The sequence below is a fragment of the Rhinatrema bivittatum genome, chromosome 1, assembly GCF_901001135.1.
Source record: "Rhinatrema bivittatum chromosome 1, aRhiBiv1.1, whole genome shotgun sequence".
Classification (NCBI taxonomy): Eukaryota; Metazoa; Chordata; class Amphibia; order Gymnophiona; family Rhinatrematidae; genus Rhinatrema; species Rhinatrema bivittatum.
In genome coordinates this window covers 310,467,006-310,488,718 of record NC_042615.1, presented here as the reverse complement: position 1 = coordinate 310,488,718, position 21,713 = coordinate 310,467,006, and the positions used below count along the sequence as shown (strand labels likewise).

The 21,713-nt window shown below is 44.0% G+C and overlaps 1 protein-coding gene across 3 annotated transcripts in view; it reads left to right on the top strand.

Annotated features, from left to right (window-relative positions):
* Positions 1–21,713, top strand: part of C1H4orf17 (chromosome 1 C4orf17 homolog) — a 68,658-nt gene that overhangs the window by 17,955 nt on the left and 28,990 nt on the right. For all 3 annotated transcript variants that reach the window (XM_029597312.1, XM_029597305.1, XM_029597322.1), the window contains exons 3-4: positions 11,416–11,634; positions 21,287–21,363. In XM_029597312.1, coding sequence (XP_029453172.1) covers positions 11,416–11,634; positions 21,287–21,363 — 296 coding nt within the window. The remainder of the gene's footprint in view (positions 1–11,415; positions 11,635–21,286; positions 21,364–21,713) is intronic.

Below are 21,713 nucleotides of genomic sequence, written 5' to 3'. Positions count from 1 at the left end.
TCTCTTGAAGGTGCGGCCTCCAGAACTGTACACAGTATTCCAAGTGAGGTCTCACCAGGGAACTACACAGGGGCAAAATCACCTCCCTTTGCAGCTGAGCATTCCTTTCCCTATGCAGCCAAACATGTTTCTGACTTTTGCCATCACGTTATCCACCTGCTTGGCCACCTTAAGATCATCAGATACAATCACCCCCAGATCCTGTACTTCTTTCGTGCTTGAAGAATTTCACCTCCTTTACTGTAGCTCTACTTGGGTTTATGCATCCTAAATGCATTACTCTGCATTTTTTAGCATTAAATCTTAGCTGCCTAGTCCAATTTATTGCACAATTAACAAACTTGAAACTCCCCATCTCCTAATTCAATCATCCCAAGAAAGCTAGAGGGTGTCTGCCTTCAGTCTCGGCTCTCTTCCTCTGCTTTTCTATAGCCCCTCCCCTTGTAACCAGCCTGCAGGAGGGGAGGGGGTGAGATTGAAGCTGGAGCAGAAAGGGCAGAGAAGAGGCACTTTGCTCCCTAATCCATCCTGTCCCCTTCTATTGTTCTTTACCCTCTTCTGTCCTGAGGAGAGAAAAGGAAAAGAATGAAGGAGTGGTGGACAGAGAAAGCAGTCAAAGGAGCCGATGCAAAATGACGCACAGTAAAACAGGCACTCATATTGAGCGCCCGTTTTCCTAACGTGCACACAAACCCTCTCCTGGGCACACAATGCAGTATTATAATGAGCTGCTGCACTAAAAAGGACATACTGGGGATTAATTATGCATCCCTAGTGCCCTGCCTCAATCGCCAAAGAGACAACAGTGCATGGGTTAGGAAAACGGATGCTCAATACAAGCGTCTGTTTTCTTGCCCCCACAAAAGAAAAACTGCATGTGAAATCCCTTAGAGGCAAAGAGCAAATGTGCTGCTTCACAAAAAGTAAACATTGCAAAATGTAAACATTGCAGCCTCGCAAAATGTAAACATTTTTACAGTAGGAAGCCGATGCAGGGCCCTTGACTCATGGTTTGACTTAAGGCCAGCTGCGAGACTGACATTAAATTTGCCGTGTTAACAAGGGTGCGTTAGTCAAGAGGCAATTTTCTGCATCTGGGGTGATAGCTTCATCTACATGGCATTTACATGTCATGAGTGCTATTAGCTATGCATTAGTTTGGATGGGCATTTTGGATGTGCTAATCCCTTTATTGCACCTTGGGTTAGCCTAGCAGCTCCAAAACACGTGTACTATCACTCGTTAAGCTGTGTGCTAGGCTGAGCACACTTTATTGCATCGGCCCCAAAACGTTTGAGTTCTCAAAAGTCCTTAAATCAAACCAGAGATGATTTTGATATAATTCCTAGATGGAGTGATGTCTCTTTAGAAGAACTACATCTTTATACAAAGTTTCTTGACCTGGATATATAGTCATCCATTAGGGGTGTGCATTCGTTTGCAACGTATTGGCAATCCGCAACGTATATGCCATATTCATTGTATTCGTGGGGGTCATGAAACGCATGGCGAATCCCCACGAATACAATGTATCACTAACGAATAAACACCCACCCTCCTTACCCCCCAAGACTTGCCAAAAGTCCCTGATGGTCCAGCGGGGGTCCTGGAGCGATCTCCTGCACTCAGGCCATCGGCGGCCAGTATTCAAAATGGCGCCGATAGCCTTTGCCCTTACTATGTCACAGGGGCTATTGGTGCTATTGGTCGGCCCCTGTCACATGGTAGGAGCACAAGATGGCGCCGGCCGTCCATTGCTCCTACCATGTGACAGGGGCCGACCAATGGCACCGGTAGCCCCTGTGACATAGAAAGGGCAAAGGCTATCGGCGCCATTTTGAATACCGGCAGCCAACAGCCTGAGTGCAGGAGATCACTTCAGGACCCCCGCTGGACTACCAGGGACTTTTGGCAAGTCTTGGGGAGGTCAGAAGGGTGTGGGGTTGTAGTAAATTTAATTTAAAGGGTTGGGATGGGGGTTTTTTGGGAAACAAATACATATGTAACTAATGAACGGATCGGGGGCCCCCGAGAATGGATTCAACGGATTTGGGCCCGACGAAGACGAATACCGAATGGGACGTATCCGTCCCTGCTGCACATCCCTATCATCCATACACCAGCTACAAAGACCTGGATGTGTTCTTGAAGTCTACAACTGTTGGTGTCCCACAGGTGGCAGAGAGGCATTAATGGTTGATAGGTGATCAATAAATTCTGTAAATAAATAAATAAATAATTTGAATTCATAGAAATCTTGATAACTGGCACTATTGCTGTCAAATTTCAAACCTTTTATAATTCAGTCCCTTTTTGTTTCTATTAACTATGTGTCCAATATATGCACACATCTCTTTCTGTGTAATTAACTGCAGGATAAATTCCTGATGCTGAGGATATTTTCAGCATACATAAGCTCATATACTCAGAAAGAAAAGATTTTATCAAGAAAATATACAGGGGATGATTGCACTGTATGTCAATTGAAAACAAAAGTGGGTACTTGCCAGGTTCTTATGGCCTGGTTTGGCCTCTGTTGGAAACAGGATGCTGGGCTTGATGGACCCTTGGTCTGACCCAGTATGGCATGTTCTTATGTTTTTATTTCACAGTTAAAAGTTTGTAACTTATAAGTCTTTACTTGATGAATAGTTCATTTTTGTATGTGGTAAAGTTTGGTTTTATATATAGTTTAAATATTTTTTAAAAACAAAATGAAAGTTTTTCGATAAAAAAGACATTTTCTGCATAGTCAGAGATGTGAATTTGTATGCAAAATCATGCAAATTTGCTGAATAATTGCCACAAAATCTTGAAAAAATCTGCTGCAAGAAACTGGGGTCCCTACCTCTCCTAAAAAACAACTGACTAGAATTGTCTAAGAGATCTCAGTTCTCCCCCTACTAGACTGGATCCCCTCTTGTCCTATCATAGGAATCAAACCATTCCATGCTACAGAAATTGATTTTTCCTTGTATTAAGGCAAAGGATTCCTTTTTTTTAAATTTTTTCTTTTTGCATTGTAGAAAATTTACAAGATATCAATCTTGAAAGAAAAATACAGAGCTAATCAATTCAATACAAAATACAATATCCAATCAATACCAACTTGATAACTCTGATTAAAGTCCCCTATATTGAGGGGGTAGAATTACTCAACTTAATGTAATGTATTCATACAATTTAACAAAGAAAAAAGATCACTCATTAGAATATGAAGACTGCTACTAATCATAAGGGACTTGCTATTTCAGTTCTGGGAACTGCTGCTTCTGAAGGGGTCTTTCCAACTAAAAATTGTGTTAGTTGGAGGGGAGGGTCATAAAAAATATAAGTGTTATTTGCATATTTGACCATGCATTTACATGGAAACTTTAAGAAGAAAGCCCCTCCAATCTGTAACACTTGTGGTCTTAAGAGTAGGAAAGCTTTCCTCCTCTTTTGGGTCTCTCATGGACATCTGGAAAAACTCTTACATTATGACCCAGAAATGTATCATTTCTGTATCTGAGACATAGCCTTAACAACCACTCTTTATCATGTTCAAGAGCGAGAGTCACTATCAAACTTGCTGGAACTGCTAATTCTGTATCAGATGTTTCCAAAAGTTCTGAGATATTCAAAGGTTGCACTGGGATAGGCATCAAAGATGTAACTCCTTCATTTTGCTCTGTAGATTTCTTTAATTTTGGGAGATAATATATCCTGGAAATTGGTGGCAATGCATTCTTCTCTACATGCAAAATTTCCAGCAAGAATCTTTTGAAAATTTCTCTTGGAGGATTTAGCGTAATTTGTGGAAAGTTTATAAATCTCAAATTATGACTTTTAGCCATATTTTCCAGACTTTCCAATTTCATGGAAATGATCTTCCTTTCCTTTATAGTAGTTGATTGTACTCTCTGAATTTCTTGCATTTGATCTCTATTTAACAGAATTTGCTGCTCCAAATCAGTATTAGAATTTTCCATAACTTTGACTTTATCTTCCAGCTCCTTAATTTTAACATTCATAGGCAGCAATTGTGATAAAATAGAGCAGTGGTCCCCAACTCTGTCCTGGGGACCCACCAGCCAGTCGGGTTTTCAGGATATCCATAATGAATATGCATGAGAGAAAATGTGCATGTGATGCCTCCACAACATGCACATTTTCTCTCATGCATATTCATTGTGGATATCCTGAAAACCTGACTGGCTGGTGGGCCCCCAGGACAGGGTTGAGGACCACTGAAATAGAAGATTTCATCTCCATTATAGAGTCCCATATAGTTTCAAGAGTAAAAACTTCGGGTCTTACCCCCATTGGTAATCTTCTTTCAGGAAAGAGTCCTTCAGTTCCAGCAGCCTCCTCCAGCTGTAATTTGCTTCCAGCACCAGTATGCCCTGATGTCCTTCCTAAGCTCTCAGTTGTGGTCACTGCCTCATCGACCCCTGCTGGGCTCCGCCTCTCAATACCTTGGTCTCCGGGCATCTCCCTCGACAAGGGAGTGCTCTTCACTGTGGCTGGGTTGACTAGTGGGGATCCCTCAGCAGGACTGAATGGTGATAATGAACCAGGGAGAGAGGAGAGCTCCTCTTCCCCTCCCCCATTCTCCAGCAGTTGCCGTCCTGCTCCCAAGTCTCCACGCACGATGAGAGCGTCCATTGGTCTGGCAACGATCGCAGTCGGGGGGGGCCCGCAGGATATGGTTCCCCTCTCAGCTTGAGAAGGTAGAAGGCAGCAAGAAATTAAAAAAATAATTATTCCTCTCCGTGGAGCTCAAGCACCGGGCGACGCTATAGAGTGGCCATCTTGGTTCCGCCAAGGCAAAGGATTCTGAGGGAGTATTGAGAGGAGAAGATTTTGCTGATGGCTGAAGAGGACTGGTAAGTATTACTGGATGGGTAATATTGGGATTTAAAAGTTTGAGGAGTGGTGAAATTGTGGGGTAAATTTAATTTCAAGTGTATAAGTCTTGACGAAAAGCCTGGAAAAATCATTTATTTTAATGTGAGTGTGTGTGTGTGCCTAATTAAAATAAAATATATTAAAAAAAAGAACAGGGAGCTAGGTGCGTTCTCTTCAAGTGTTGTGTGTGTGCCTTTTTTAAACAAGAAGATTAGAGAGCTAGGTAAGTTCTTTTCTAGTGTTTGTGTGTGTTTCTTTTGATTAAACAAGAAGACCAGGAAGTTAAGTAATAGAAAAATGTTCCCGTTTTGTTTTTTTCTATGGGTGGGCCAATTCAGGTCCACCCTTGGGTGGTTGTTTTTTATTTTGATGCGCCACTTCTTTAACAGAAAAAAAAATATAAAATATCAGAGTCCCCCCCCACCAGCGGACTCCCCTCCCCCCAATACTTACCATAAACACCTTGGGGTCTAGTGGAGGGTCCAAAAGCATTTTCCAGCTCCCGGGCCAGCAGTTGGCCTCATTCAAAATGGCGCCGGCAGCCCTTTTCTCTTAACTTGTGACATGGGGTACCAGTGCTATTGGGCAGCTCCCCTCACATGGTAGGGTGTTCCAGGACTTTAACCTGAAATCTGCATGTAGGTATTTATGTGCACATGCGCGTGTCTATATAAAAGTGTGCTCAAATGTTCTCGCGGCCAGACTATTTTATACCATGCATGCATATACCCGCGTATGTTGGTGCATATGTTATAAAATGGACAGGTTTCAGGATGCGAGCCAGCATACGTATGGCACATGTGCGCCCACACACCAGTATTAAAGTACCATTATTATGAACAAAATGCCAGGGCATCTTTCCTAAAAAAACCAAACAAAAAACCAGGGATTGGCGAATTTAAAAATACACTTGCTAAGCATGTATTTTCACTTACCTTGAGGTACATCAGTTTGTCTGTGGTTATAGCGTTTCTGCTCAGTAACATGAAAATTTGGATTTACAATGAAATTTGGATTTACAATGAAATTTTCCTTCATTTTCTGGGTCTCCTGTCCATTTCATTAAAAATGACTTCCCATCCCCGCTAGCAGGCCGATACAGTAAAGTCCGCCGGTGCGCACGATTCTGTATTTAAATTAGGCCTGGCGGTAAAAACGGGCAAAAGGAGGCACTAGGGACACTAGCGCACCCTAGCGCCTCCTTTTGGCCCGGAGCGGCGGCTGTCAGCGGGTTTGATAGCCGACACTCAATTTTGCCGGCGTCTGTTCTCAAGCCTGCTGACAGCCACGGGCTCGGAAACCGGAAGCCGACTAAATTGAGCGTCTGGTTTTCGGCCCGACAGCAGCGGGCCGAATTCAAATTTTTTTTTTTTAAACTTTTTTTTACTCTTCGGGACCTCTGACTTAATATCGCCATGATATTAAGTCGGAGGGTGCACAGAAAAGCAGTTTTTACTGCTTTTCTGTGCACTTTCCCGGTCCTGGAAGAAATTAGCACCTACCTTTGGGTCGGTGCTAATTTCTGAAAGTAAAATGTGCAGCTTGGCTGTCAGCAGGTTTGACAGCCGATGCTCAATTTTGCCGGCATCGGTTCTCGAGCCCGCTGACAGCCACGGGCTCGGAAACCTGATGCCGGCAAAATTGAGCGTCAGGTTTTTGGCCCGACAGCCGCAGGCCGAATTAAAACATTTTTTTAAAACTTTTTTTACTCTTTGGGACCTCCGACTTAATATCGCCATGATATTAAGTCGGAGGGTGCACAGAAAAGCAGTTTTTACTGCTTTTCTGAGCACTTTCCCGGTGCCGGAAGAAATTAGCGCCTACCTTTGGGTCGGCACTAATTTCTGAAAGTAAAATGTGTGGCTTGGCTGCACATTTTACTTACTGTATCCCACGCGCATAACTAATAGCGCCATCAACATGCATTTGCATGTTGAGGGCGCTATTAGGTGCCGCGGGTTGGACGCGCGTTTTCCTCCCCTTACCGAATAAGGGGTAAGGGAAAACGCGCGTCCAAGAGCAGGCTAACAGTGCACTCTGTCGGAGCGCACTGTACTGTATCGGCCTGTATGTTAGAAAGCAGTAAAACACCTTCGATGTCTCGATATTAAAAAATTCTTGTTAAATATTCTGAACTGGATACCTGCCAGGTTTCGGTGGAACGTTGGAATAAGGATGGTTTATTTGAGGTGCCGATATCTACTCTCCGAGCATGCTTTCGGCGAATTTCCCACATTACAGAAAGTATGTACTACAGAGAAATGCAGTATAAATTTCTCCGAAGGGTTTATGTGTCTGTACAAGTAGCATATCATTCGAAACTCATCCTCTCTGACCTTTGTACATGATGTAATAGTGCAGTAGGCACGATATCTCTCTCTTTTTGGGCCTGTCCCCCATTCGACAGTTTTGGGGGTGCATAGCTCACTATCTCATGACAGTATTGGATCTCACTTTGCCAATAACTCCCATGACATTTTTGTTTGGCTGCTTACCAAAATTACCAGTGAGAAAGAGAGGGCCCAGGTTATTCATTCTGAAGGCATGCTTGGTGGGGAAAAAGGTGATTTTGTTAAATTGGAGGAGTGATGACACTCCCTCTTTTTGGACTTGGCGAAATCATCTACATCATTTGTTATGCATGGAAGATCTAGGATCCCGCACAACACCGCAGAAACGTAGACGGTTTCTGGAGGTGTGGATGCTATGAGATTGAGACTCTTGGAAAACGGACATTGCAATCTGTACTTTTGATGCTTCGTTTAAAAGTACTTCTTGTCTCAATCTCATAGCATGACGTAGATGGTTAATTCTTTGTCGGGGTGTTTTTTTTGGGGGGGGGGAATGGGGAGGAAGGGGGGAACTGTTCACGATGATTGTACAATGTAACAGTTGCGGCACTGGAGGCTCAGAGTTACACCTCCATTGCCTTGTTTCCCTTGGATGTACCTTTATTATAAATAATAAAAAACCTTTATAACTAACTAAAGCAGAAATCACACCATACAAATATCAATGATTTTTATCAATGCTTCAGTCTTTGAGAATTAAACATATAGTCATACTATTAAATATATGATCTTCCTAATTATCCCAACCGGGCCCACGTTTCACCTTGCACCTTCATCAGGGGAATTTATAATCAGTGATGTACTAATATTCCTGTTGAAACACTTTGGGGTAGATTTTCAAAGGGTTACGTGCATAACCCATGAAAACCTACCCCAAACCTCCCCTGCGCGCGCCGAGCCTATCTTGCATAGGCTGCCGGCGCGCGAAAAGCCCTAGGGCGCACGTAAGTCCCGGGGCTTTCCTGGGGGCGTGTCGGGGTGTGTTGGGGCGTGTCGCAGCCAGTGTGTCATCGTGAGCATGTTGGGGGGCGTGTCGCAGCTGGCGCATCATCGGGGGCATTCCAGGGGCGTGGCTGCAGCCTCCAGACCAGCCCCTGGACCGGACCATGGCGCGCCGGTGGCTGGCCCGGCATGCGCAAGTTACGCCTGCCTTGGGCAGGCGTAACTTGTGCAACAAAGGTAGAGGGGGGTTTAGATAGGGCTGGGGGGTGGATTAGGTAGGGGAAGGGATGGGAAGGGGTGGGGGTGGAAGGAAAGTTCCCTCCAAGGCCGCTCCAATTTCGGAGCGGGCTTGGAGGGAACGGAGGCAGGCTGCGCGGCTCGGCACGCACAGGCTGCCGATTTTGGGCAGCCTTGCGCACACCGACCCCGGATTTTAACAGATATGCGTGGCTACGTGCGTATCTATTGAAATCTGGCATACTTTTGTTTGCGCCTGGTGCACAAACAAAAGTACGCACGCGCGTAGTTTTATAAAAACCGCCCCTATATGTACGATATTCTGCCAATTTTATAGATGCACCACTGGTCTTCCTTGCAACTCCAACTGGTTTTGATTGACGCTCAATTTGTCCATCTATATTCACAATTTAAACACAAATTAATGCCAATTAATTATTTGCAATATTTTTTTTAGAAAAGATGTTTTCTTTGACTGCTCTGTCCTTCTACAAGACATATCCAATCTTATAAAGAAACTAACAAATACCTGCATTTGTGCTTACAACCCGCTGTCTTCAATATTTATTAGGCACTATATATATCTATCTATCTATATGCAGTATATACACAAATACACACATGTACATATCTCATACCTCCAGCATGCAGAATACTATGCATATATTTCATTCACAATGCTTTCACTTACAAATGTAGACTTTGACCTTCTAGTACGTACACGTCACAGTGCAAATCAGTTTAAGAAGGAACTGATATCAAGCAAGAGAAATAAACAAGAATAGAACTTTTATGGGCAGAAACTATTCCCTCAGCTGCTTTCTTTTAGGCTGAGGGGATGGTGAGAAGATGGAAGTGTGATGGAGACCTTTCTGCCTCCGTGCCTGCTACTCTGGCTCTCCTCGATGGCTCCTTCAGTCACAGGAGCAACATATCCATTCTGTGGCTGAATAAGAAAGAGAAATATCATAAGATAACGAGACTTAAACACATTTCCTTAAATTCCAACCAGTTAAAACAGAGAGCTTGAACATCGCAACAACAAAGAAGTCAAAGCTGATGAGCTAGAAGAGACTGAGACAAGACACAGTGACAGAAAAAAGAGCAATGGGATAACAAACATTTTACATTTTTCAAAGTTCCCCCACTCAGCCAAGCAAACCCAATGGTTTAGCAAAGAGAAAAAGGAAAACTAATGAAATTTCAAGGAACATATGCTAATGAACCAATGAAGGGCAAAAAAAATTGAAATCTCACAGCCCCAACAGTTATACAAAGTAAACATTCTGTACATTAAGGGGAAAATTTAGTAACATCAGGCATAAGTTACTCAAATGTTTAAAGCAGACTTAATGCACATAAGCCCACATTGAAAATTGTCTCACCAAATCTACTCCACACAAGTTACACCTAACAAAATGTCCGCACAAAGTTTCCCTACAAAATGGGGATTTTAAAAGGGTTACGCATAGGCATAGGCATAGGCTTGGCGACGCATGCAAGCCCCAGGACGCGCATATGTCCCGGGGCTTGAAAAAACGGACAGGCCGGGGCGGGGCCGGGGCCGGAGCCTCAAGGCACAGCGGCCATTTGCCGCTGTGCCCGGGATCGCGGGCTGGCCGGCGCCGGCGTGCGCAACCTACGCCTGCACGGCAGCAGGCGCAGCTTAAAAATTAAAGGTAAGGGGGGGTTTAGGTAGGGCTGGGGGGCAGGTTAGGTAGGGGAAGGGAGGGGGCAGAAAGAAAGTTCCCTCCGAGGCCGCTCCGATTTTGGAGCGGCCTCGGAGGGAACGGAGGAAGACTGCGAGGCTCGGCGCGCGCAAGTTGCACGATTGTGCACCCCCTTGCGCGCACCAACCCTGGATTTTATAACATGCACGCAGCTATGCGCGCATGTTATAAAATCAAGCGTAGTTTTTGAAATCTGGCCCAATGTGCACACATGGGGTAGATTTTCAAAGGGTTGCACGCGTAATATACACGCATAACCCCTGAAAAGCTACCCCTGCGCGCGCCGAGCCTATTTTGCATAGGCTCGGCGGCGCGCAAGCCCCGGGACACGCCTATGTCCCGGGGCTTCAAAAAAGGGGCAGTCCGGGGGCAGGGCCATAGGTGCGGTAGCGGTCCAGGGGCAGGGCTGTGGGTGCGGTAGTGGTCCAGGGGCAGGCCCGAGTCCTCCGGCACAGCGGCTGTGCCGGGGGATGGCACGCCAGCGCGCACAAGTTACACCTGCCAGAGGTGTAACTCCGTCAAATAAGGTAGGGGGGGATTTAGGTAGGGCCGGGGGGTGGGTTAGATAGGGGAAGAGAGGGAAAAGTGGAGGGGATCGAAAAGAAAGTTCCCTCCAAGGCCGCTCCGATTTCGGAGCGGTCTTGGAGGGAACGGGGAAAGCCATTGGGGCTCCCCTTGGGCTGGGCGCGCGCAAGGTACACAAGTGTGCACCCCCTTGCGCGTGCCTACCCCGGATTTTATAACATAGCCCGTGCGCGTTCCTTTAAAAATCTGGCCCATACTTTTTAAAATATGAAAGCATGCATGCAAATCCTGCTCCCTTTCCAACTCTGTCCCCTGGAACGGCTCCGCTCTGTCTGGATACACTTATGTGCGAACAAGATATAAGCGCGTACATTTGCCCACATTTTGGAAGGCCATTTCTAGGTGCAAGATATTGCTTTACCTGCAGAGGTTCCTTTGAGAATCACCCTCTGAATTTCTGAAAGCCACCGCTATGTGCTTGGGATATGGATGGCATGCCTGGGGTCAATGCTCTCGCTTTCACAAAATATATACAAAAGACATGAACTAACAGCTAAAGGCATGCAACGCATGTGGCTCTCAGGGAGGTGACTTTTCAGATGGCTTGATTTTAACACAGATTAAAAAAGACTGTTCACCCATGAAAATTGCTTTGAAACGTGTACTGAATAAATTAAAAAATATCAAGGATTTTCCCACAATGTGCAATCATGAATACTTCTTTCTCTTCTTCTGTTTAGGGTTAAATGATGCACCTATCTGTCATGTGAAAGATGAGGGATATTTTCCCAGAAGACTTAGCCATGAGATTTCAAGATTCTTACATCCAGATAGAGAACGTGTGTTTCAGCATATACTGTCTGGGAAAAACATTAGATTTATGAGTGACCAGCGACATACTGATGCTATCACAAGATGCCAGAATTATCCACACGAGGCAAAAGGCCTACCACGTCTAAGTGAGTATTGATATAAAACATACTAGATACTGTCTTGAGTAAAGCTTAGTTGCCTAGAATCAGGATTTTTTGATTTTCAAATTGTAGTATGATTGATGGTAGCAGCTCAGCATTTGCAAGCAGTAATATGTTTAAATGATATTATGTTCAGGGAGCCAGTAACATTGTGTTCCAGTATTTTTGTTTGAAAATAGGTGGCAAGTTTTCTCCTTTTTTTTTTTCAGGGGGTGTGGCTGCCTCCCACCAGAAAAAAAATCAATGGGCTGAATCAGTTGTGGGGTCCGGCAGCAGATGGAGTAGTTGGATAGGAGGAGAAACAAGCGTGAGCTAGGGAGCCCAGCCGCCAGTGGGCCAAGCTCCTGTAGTGCCTTCAGTCCCATATATCTAGGCCCATGCTGTTGAAAGCATCAAGACTTGAACAGAAGCATTCAAAGCACGGATAACACTGTTACCCTTCAAGTCCCCTCAGCCCACAGCCTTGGGGTCTTCATGTCTTCCTTCGCCTTCTCTGCACATATCCAAAGCACTGCTAAAATGTGTTGCTTCTCTGTTACACCATCAAAATCCATCTATTTCTTTCTGAACATGCTATCAAATCTCTTATCCACTTTCACATCCCCTCCAGCTTAGACTAATGAAACCTGCTCTTAAGAGGCCAATGAACTCTCTCCACTACTGAGTCTATCCAAAATTCAGCTGCACAATTTCTCTTCCTCAGATGCCATATGACCCTGAAGCTCCTCTTTATCAGTCCCTACATTGGTTCCCCCATCCATTTCTGTATACAGTTCAAGTTTCTCCTAATCATCTAGATGTGAATTAATTCTGCAGTTACTCCTTACCTCTCATCTTTTATACTGCTTCTCCTGTTACCAGCCCAGCTATTAAACTAAACTTCTCTTGATTTAAACCTAGAAGCTCAGCTTAATAAACCCCTACAATTCTATCTTGAATTCATTAGAATTGAACACCTACTAACTACACTATGGGGTGGATTTTCAAAGGATTGTGCGCACAAATCTACGCCCATGCGTAACTCTTGATATCCGGCCCTATAAGTTCAATAAGGTGTGGCTCTTTCCTGTAATATTTCTGAGGTCCATTTCCAGTAAACTGATGATTATTTTGTCATAGATTACACAACACACTTATTTATAAGCATAGAGGTTTTACTTATAAGTCTGAGAATAAGCAATAAAAGCATACAAGATTAGAGTTTGCATTAAAAAATATATACCCAAAAATACTTCCCCTCACAGTTCCCAATGTGATATATAGAAAAACCTTAAATAAATAAATATATTTTGGGAAATCTGGAAACACAGCATGCTGAGAAATCAGCAATAGCTCATCAGGCACTTAATTAACCACTGTTAATGTCCAAAGCTATTCTTCTGAGCTATTCTTTCTCCGATTTTAAACAGTTAGTTTGAAGTAAGTCTTTTTATGTTGATTCTGCTGACTTTTGTTCTAGTTTCTTTTCTGGGCCACTCCTATGTGTTCTTGAAGCCCCAACTGTCTGTTATCACATGAGCAAGTGGTTAGGTATGGCCAAATGGCTAATGCCCTGTTTTCCTCTGATATCTGCACCGTTAGCCTTCTGAGTACCTGCTCTCCAATATATCTGATCTCAGGACTTGTTTTTTGTTACAAGCAGGCTAAGAAAGATGGCATATTCATTCTCAGAACTTATAGGCCTTATATCAAATAATTTCATTAATAAAAGCAGTGATTCTCTACTTCATAACTTCTATTGTGGTACAATATTCTTCCACAAACTAACTCCTTAAAATAATTTTCCACATTCCACCCACCAGATCTTGAAGCAGAGTAATCACAAATAATAGTTGTTCATATGTACTTCCACCTTACGCAGAGGAAGGGTAAGCACATGAGTCATAATAATATTCCAATACATTTCAAAATGACAATTCCAAGTATAATAGCAAGGATAACACAAAATAAATCAGTATTTTTTTCTTCATGCCTTAATATATTCCCACCATACATACATGCTAATAGCCCAATCAGGTTATTTGGCCCATCTTGGGGGAAGATTATGTATAATTAACCATTTAGTGCTGTTTAATATCTGTGGGGTATTATCAATAATCTCTGTGCAACACTGGGCACTGAGTTCATCATTTAGTACTTGGCAAATACCTCCTTTTCTGCCAGGATTAAATCTAATGCCATACGATTATCCATCTCACTTATTCATATTTTGCTAGATAACTATTCTTATAATTGAAGACCACACACACGGTGCTATATTAATGCCCTTGCGCATTTTCAAATATTGCACACAACCTATGTACATACCACTTGTTCATTGTTTCCCTGTACATATTTTCTCCTCACGTTTCCGTCTTCACCCCCCCCTGCCCCCCCCTTTGTCTCGACCACCCCCTCCCCTCCCTCCCCTATTTATTTAGTTATTGATCTGTTACTATGTTCTAGGTTACACAATGTTCCTTGTAAAGGCTTTGCCTATATATATCCTTGTTTTAAGTTATCTGTAAACCGGCACGATGTGCAAACGGTTGCCGGTATATAAAATTAAATAAATAAATAAATAAATAAATAAATTTATCTAATTACTTATATTAAAAAAGAAAAAAACAAGAAAAAACTTTTTTGGATGGAGTGCAAAGTTTCATTGTTGTGTTCCGCGCCCACGGCCATCCGTGAGCGTGGCCACCTACCTCTTTTCCTGACCAGGCCGGCAGCAGCATCGGGTCTGACTGCCCTGCGTCTGAGCTCGGCGCCCCCGTGCGTTGGCGCGGGCCTCCGGGCGAGCCGCCAGGTTCGGAGCCGTCCTGCTCCTCTCTTGCAGTCGCCTGCTGCTCTCCTCCGCGGCCCGGATCCAAGATGGCCACCGCCATCTTAGGCATGAGGCCGCGCCCCTTCACTAGATTTAAAGGGACCTCGTCCCTTTAATTGCTCTCAGCTGATTCCTATCCACAGGGCCAGAGGAAGTATAAAAAGAGACTTCCTCTGACCATTCCTTGACTTGGCAACGTCTCCTGTGAGTGTTGTTTGAGTCTGCTTGCTTTGGTGAGTTCCAGCGTCTTGATTCCTTGATCCAGTTTCGTCTCGGTATTCCTGGTTCCTGACTTCGGATTGGCTAGCAGTGACTCCTGGTATTGACTTCGGATCGGCTAGCGGTGATTCCTGGTATTGACTTCGGACTGGCAAGCGGTGATTCTCTGGTGTGTGACTTTGGACTGGCAAGTGATGATCCCTCGTTGTGTGACCTCGGACTGGTAAGCGACAACCCTCTGGCACTTGACCTTGGACTTCTTCCTGACCATCATCTCCAAGGGCCCACCTAAGTCTGAGCGGCCCGGATCCCTGCGGGCTCCTCCCGGGGGGACCGCGGGCTTCCAGGGGTGAAGCTCCAGTCACTGTCTACAGTGCCGAGGGTCAGCTGGTCACATCTTCTGTTCCTGCCTCGCCACCCGACGGGAGAACCTACGGATCTTCCTCCAAGGTGTACCATCCTCCCGTCGGCCTAAGGGTTCACAAGCCTGAGCATAACAACTAGCATATTGATAACACTATGTATGATAAATTACCCGTAAAAGTACTTTCAGTACACTCGGTCATGACACACTTCTCTAAAAATTATTTTGCCTAATGATATATTGTAACCGAACCTTTGACGGCACCTGTTAGAATGTACCATAGTACACTTTTACTTACATTAAATATGTGCCTACATGTAAACCGTTGCGATGGTGTATAACTTAGCGACGGTATAGAAAAGATTTTAAATAAATAAATAACATTCATATGTTCTTTTATTCACATTACCCCATAGTAATGGTATGTTGAATTTTTTAATCATTAACAATCCACCTCAAACCACTTTGTTTTTATATATGCCAAATTATCAAAAAAGTGTCAAAATTCTTATAAAAAAAAGATAATCTTCCATACAATTTCATCAAGATGATTTTTTTAAAAATTATATCCCAACTATGAATTCAAGCACTGCTGTTAGCTTAAATCAGCGGTTCTCAACTGGTGTGTCGCCAAGCACCGGGTAGTGTGTCGTGTGCTCCGGGTCTCTCCCGCTGCTCTTTCTTCCTTGCTGCCATTGCCGCCAGGCTATCAGCACGTTCAAGCCCAGCGGGAACGGCAGCGGCGCTAAACGAAGCTGTGGCACTTGTGGCTGGGCCTTTTCTTCTTCCCGCGCCCCCCCCCCCCCCCCCCCGTGACCCGGAACAGGAAGTGATACGCGGTGTGCGGGAAGGAGAAAGAGCCGGCCCGTGCCGCGTGATAAAGTAGCAGTGGCAGCAGCAGCAGCAGCAGCGTCATCGGCCCCCGGGCAATCGAAGCAGCCGGTAATCAAGAAAGGAGAGAGCAGCTTGAGCCTCCCGCGGTCGATGGGATTCTACTTTCTTGGCTTGTGGGGGCTGGAGGAGGAGGCTGCTGCAGTTTCCATTTGTGCTCCGGGGGGGGGGGGGGGAAGGAAGTGAGTGAGAGAAAGAAGCAGCCAGCCTGCGTGTGATTGAGAGCACGTTTGTGAGTGACAGAAACTGGTCAGAGAGTTGATGTGTGTGTATATGTGAGAGACAATGAAAGTGACTGCTCAGGGAGATGACTGATGTGTATGTGAGAGTGTGAGACATTAGTCAGGGAGGTGACTGATGTGTATGTGAGAGTGTGAGACATTAGTCAGGGAGATGACTGATGTGTATGTGAGAGTGTGAGACATTAGTCAGGGAGGTGACTGATGTGTGTGTGTGTGAGAGAGAGAAAAAGCATGGAAGTGAGAAATCTGGGTATGTGAGAAAGCAAGGGGTAAGAAGCCTGGTGTTGGGGGGGAGGGTGTGTGTGTGTGTGAAAAAAAGCATGGGAGTGAGAAGCCTGATTATGTGAGAGAAAGAGCATGGGAGTGGGAAGCCTGTGTGTGTGTTTGCATGCATAAGAGCGAGAGACTGGTTGGTAAGGTGACGGGGTGTGTGAGAGAAAGAGACTGGTGTTTGTGAATATGAGAGAAAGAATGTGATTCAGGGAATGAGAAGCCTGTGCAGTGGAAAGCGAGCATGGAAATGAGAGAGAGACTGGTGTGTGTGTGTGTGTGTGTGTGTATGTATGTGTGTGTAACAGAGAGAAAGTGATTATGGGAATGAGAAGCCTGTGCATGTGAAGAGAGTGAACATGGGAGTGAGAAACCTGGGTGTGTGTGAGACACAGCATGTGAGGGAGAAGCCTGTATATGTAAGACAGAACATGGAAGTGGGAAGCCAGTGTGTGTATGCATGAGAGAGATCAGGTGATTGGTGTGTGTGTGTGTGTGTGTGAAAGAAAGTGATTATGGGAATGAGAAACCTGTGCATGTGAAGAGTGAGCATGGGAGTGAGAAACCTGGGTGTGTGTGAGACACAGCATGGGAGTGAGAAGCCTGTATATCTGAAAGAACATGGGAATGGGAAGCCTGTGAGTGTGTATGCATGAGAGAGATCAGGTGACTGGTGTGTGTGTGTGTGTGTGTGTGAGAGAGAGAGAGAGAGAGAAAGAAAGTGATTATAGAAATAAGAAGCCTGTGCATGTGGAGAGAACAAGCATGGGAGACTGGTGAGTGTGTGTGAGACAGAGAAAGTGATTATGAGAGTGAGAAGCCCGTATATGTAAGTAGAACACGGGAGTGGGAAGCCTGTGTGTGTGTATGGCATGAGAGAAACTGTTCAGGAAGGTGACTGGTGTGTGTGTCAAAGACTGGGAGATGATTAGTGTGTGAGAGACAGAAACTGGTCATGGGGGCATGACTGGTATGGTGTGTGTGTGTGAGAGACATGGGCATTAAGGAAGAGGACCATGAGTATAGAGCTTAGCCTCTACTGCTGCTTCTGCTGTGTGCTACGGCCTGCATGGAAGAGGAGCAGGAGAGCTGCTGGAGGGGGGTAAGTAAAGGTGGCTTTTTAAGTTTATTTTTCTTGATTGACTGCCATTTTAATTATTTAATATTATGTGATGTGTCTGCTTTTTTTGAAATATTTTATTGGTGTTTGGAGAATTTTTTAATAATTTTTAATAGTTTTTAATTGTTGGATGTTATTCTGTTCATAGCTATTTAGAAACATTTATTCTGCTTATTAGTATAGTTTTACAATTATTTTTGTGTGGGGATCTATAGCTGCTTGCTAGTTCTGTTTTCCTAATAAGAGGTGTATTGGTTTTTAGGGCCTGATTTAATATTTATATTGTTGCCTTTTCATAGATAGGGTTGCTCCTATTTGAGTGTATTCCATAATACAAGTGTAAATGTGTGTGGATTAGTTTATGTGCATTACTACAGATCCTGGGAGTATGTTAGGTCGGTTCTGTGTCTGTTACCGAGATGAAATATTTTACTAGCATGTAAGAGTTTTATCAGTCTTATTTGTTGTGTTTTCTCAAGAGGACATGCATTGGTGGTAAACTGCTGTCTTTTCATAAGTAGGGCTATTGAGCCTGGAAGTAGAAGGAGTTTGAGTTGCTGTTACTGAGATGACACCAGAACCAGAATATCTTTTTTGTAGGGTGAGTTGTATGGGGAATGTCATAATTCTGCTTTACATCCATTATTGTGGGTCAGGGGGGTTCCCGTGGATGCAAACTGAACTTTTACATCTAGCCCCGTGACGATCATGGGTCAGTGTGTCACGCATGTGAGAACCATCTGTCAGGTGTGTCCCAACAGAAAAAAGGTTGAGAACCACTGGCTTAAATTGTTCTCCATATTTTATAACAATGCTGCAAAAATATTTATTGAGTTTATATTTTGGATCCCTCCATAGCGATTTGTTTGTGTTTTAGTTTAGTTTACTTTACTATGATTATCCATGGCAATAACAATGAGTTTCAGCTAATTGATATGCTAGCGCATGGAGATTATCCTGAGTAGCTTTCTTAAGGGTTTCTACTAAGGCCTGTAAACACAGAACAGCAGTAGAGAGACGGCCAATAGCATGTATGCTGGAAAATGGGAACTATACAGAACCCATTAATCTGTGGTGTTCCTCAACAGTAATAGGTGCACATTGTAAGGCATTCTGACTGTCTTTATCAGAGAAATCCAGGGAGGGCGATCGGCAGCAGGGAGCGCAACAAAGCACCTGTGTGCGCAGCTCCGATTTTCCGCCTCCTTCGGACGGGCAAGAGAGACACGAAATTTCACGGGCCGCGGCCATGCAAGCCCCCAGCAGCAGCAGCAGAAGGGCGTCCATGGGTGCCTGTCTCCCGTGTGGGCACGCTGACAGCTCTGGAGCAGCCCCAGTCCTCTCTCCCCTCCTCCCGAGGCGCGCACCGCAGCTCCCCTGCCTCCTGGGGGCAGCCAGCGGCGAGAGCGGCTTCAGCAGCCCGGGGCAATGATTCTTCTCCATTCTCTGCACCAAAATAATATTGTTTTCCTTTATTCACTAGCTTCCGGTTAAGTACAGGATCAAGTGTGAATTTTCTCAAAAACTTTGACAGTCTCCATAATCCTGTCCCCTTCATATATCTAAACTTTTAATCTCTTATAATTTAAGTCATATTTTCTACTCCTAAGCTATAAATCTGCTATATTTTCTCTAACATGGGCACATAAGATTTTTCTGGCATAGTATAACAATCTCAACTGACTCATACTTCACAGCAGCCCGGGGCGGATCGGGCGCTCCCCATGCGAGGCAGCTTCCAGCAGCCCCCGCCGGCGAAGGTGCATGAACGCACACCTGTACGCCTGTACGTCCAATTTGGGCGCTCAAGGCAGCGAAGGTGCATGAACGCACGCCGTGACCTGAGGGCCCCGTTGGACGACCGAGGTCACGGTGTGCATTCATGCACCTTCGCTGCCTTGAGCGCCCAAATTGGACGTACAGGCGGGCGCTCAAGGTAGTGAAGATGCATGAACGCATGCTGCGACCTGAGCGCCCGGCTGGATGTCGGGCCCAAATTGGATGTACAGGGAAAGGGAAAAAAGAGGGAGGAGTGTCCATGAGTGTGGGGGGTGTCCTTCTCTCACATTAAATAAATAACTTTACTAATTAAACCAAAGCCAGTCTTGGGACTCCTCTAGCTGTGGTGTGGGGGGAACCATCCTTATGTGAGTACCATGAGGATGCATCAGTCCACCGTGTGGTGAAATCTCAAGAGATATGAGCAGCATTGCCTGAAGCGAATTATCAGATTGCACCAGGCAGCATTAATATCCATTGGTGTAGTGGCAGTTTTGGGGATTTTATCAAACTGTATCAACTACCTCTGAACTGGAATTTGTCATCTGTGTGCAAGAAAATCAATGAGATGGTTGGACCCAATTGCAGTGGATCCTGTGGAGTTATTTTGATAGACTAACAAAACAGCAAGGGAGGCTGCTTAATAAAGCCGTGGAAGCAGAAATACGCAATAAGCAGCCTAATGTCCAACAATATAAAATTTATTGTGTAGAATCAGAATATGCAATAGGCCCGACTCCAGCCGAGTTTCGCCCTCTTTCAATAGGGCTGCATCAGGGGCTAAAAACATACAATAAATGACATTAAATAATATAAAAATAAATTGTTAAAAACTAATAAAAACATAAAATACACAGACATTCAGAATGAACATATAAAATGAACATGTAAAATGAACATATAAAATGGTAACATGGAAATTTATAGTGTGAACATGAAACTAATTGCAAACGTTAGTAATATATCATGAACATAAAAGTTCTAAAACAAAAAAAAAGAATGGCAGATAGCAGGGTTTTAGGGGCTGGGGTGGAGAGGTGAAAAGGGAGGCAGGTTAGCTAGGGGGTTTAGGAAGTTCCTTCCCAGTCTGCTCTTTTATTGGACTGGGAGGGAACTGGGGAAAGGGCCTATTGCTTCACCACATGCATCTTACAAAATGTCCTCCTTATGCATGCGAGTCGGCACTCGCGCACACATGCTCGCCCCCAATATAAAATCAGGTGTGCATGTGTGTGTGGGTAGTGGATTTTATATAATGCGGGAACCGTGCGCATAAGGATGCCCGTGCACAGGTTATAACATTTACCTTTCAGATTTTTCTAAGCTAAGTCAATTTTATATGCCATGGTTAAAAAATGTCCCTTAAAAAATCTGGGACAAATTTGAATTGAGATCAGTGATTACAAACCTCTTAAGAATATGATAAAGGAGACAGTATTAAGAAAACCGATCAGTTTATATTGATGCAGTGCTGCTTAGTAACTGCTCTCATTTTATGAAGGTCTCTTAAAAGAATAGATCTTTGAATTGTTAATGATTTTTCTGACTTATTTGGACTATCACTATTATTAAGGTTTTTTGTTTTACTATATATATATATTTGGGATCACCATACTATATTTTTGACTAGCTTTAGAGAACTATGCTCCTTCCATCAGGTAAGTGCTCTTCAAAGAACCGGCATCTACTTGCAGACTTGGAAAGGCTATTGTACTGCTTTCTTCCAGTAGCCTGAAGTAGTGATCAGATGATTCTGCAGTCAGAAATGTGTGTACTAATTGTAGGCTTGTTACGTTGAGCTTCACCTTGCCACTTCTTTTCTCTTGAAGCAAACTTATTTTCTTTTTTTTTTTAATGTTTCACAACTTGAGATGTAATACAATTGTACCTTTTCTTTGCAGTATGACTTTAAAACTGTCTCCAAATGTTGTCTTCTCTACCAGAGCTTTGGAAAGAGGAAGTCAGTCACACCGTAGACAAAGCAGGGCTTCCAATTTTCATGAAAACAGTAAGGAAAAAGGTACAACTATGCCAACTTGCTTCTGATATTATAAAAAGTAAAATATTTTAGGAGAGATCCAATGAGCACCTGTGTGCCCGATCTCCACCAAGCCACATATGTATTCACATGCACATTACGAGTACACAGCTCTAAAACACAATTTTGAATAATGCTGGAAAATTTAAATAATACAGCACACATGCCCCAATAAAAAGATTATTATTGTGCCTTACAATATTTAATATACTTATAGAAAATTCTGTTGCTGTGCAGTACTTTACAGAAGTTCCCAAACCTGCCCCAGAATACCCCCAGAAAGTCAACTTTTTAGGATATCCACAATGAATATGCATGAGATAAATTTGCAT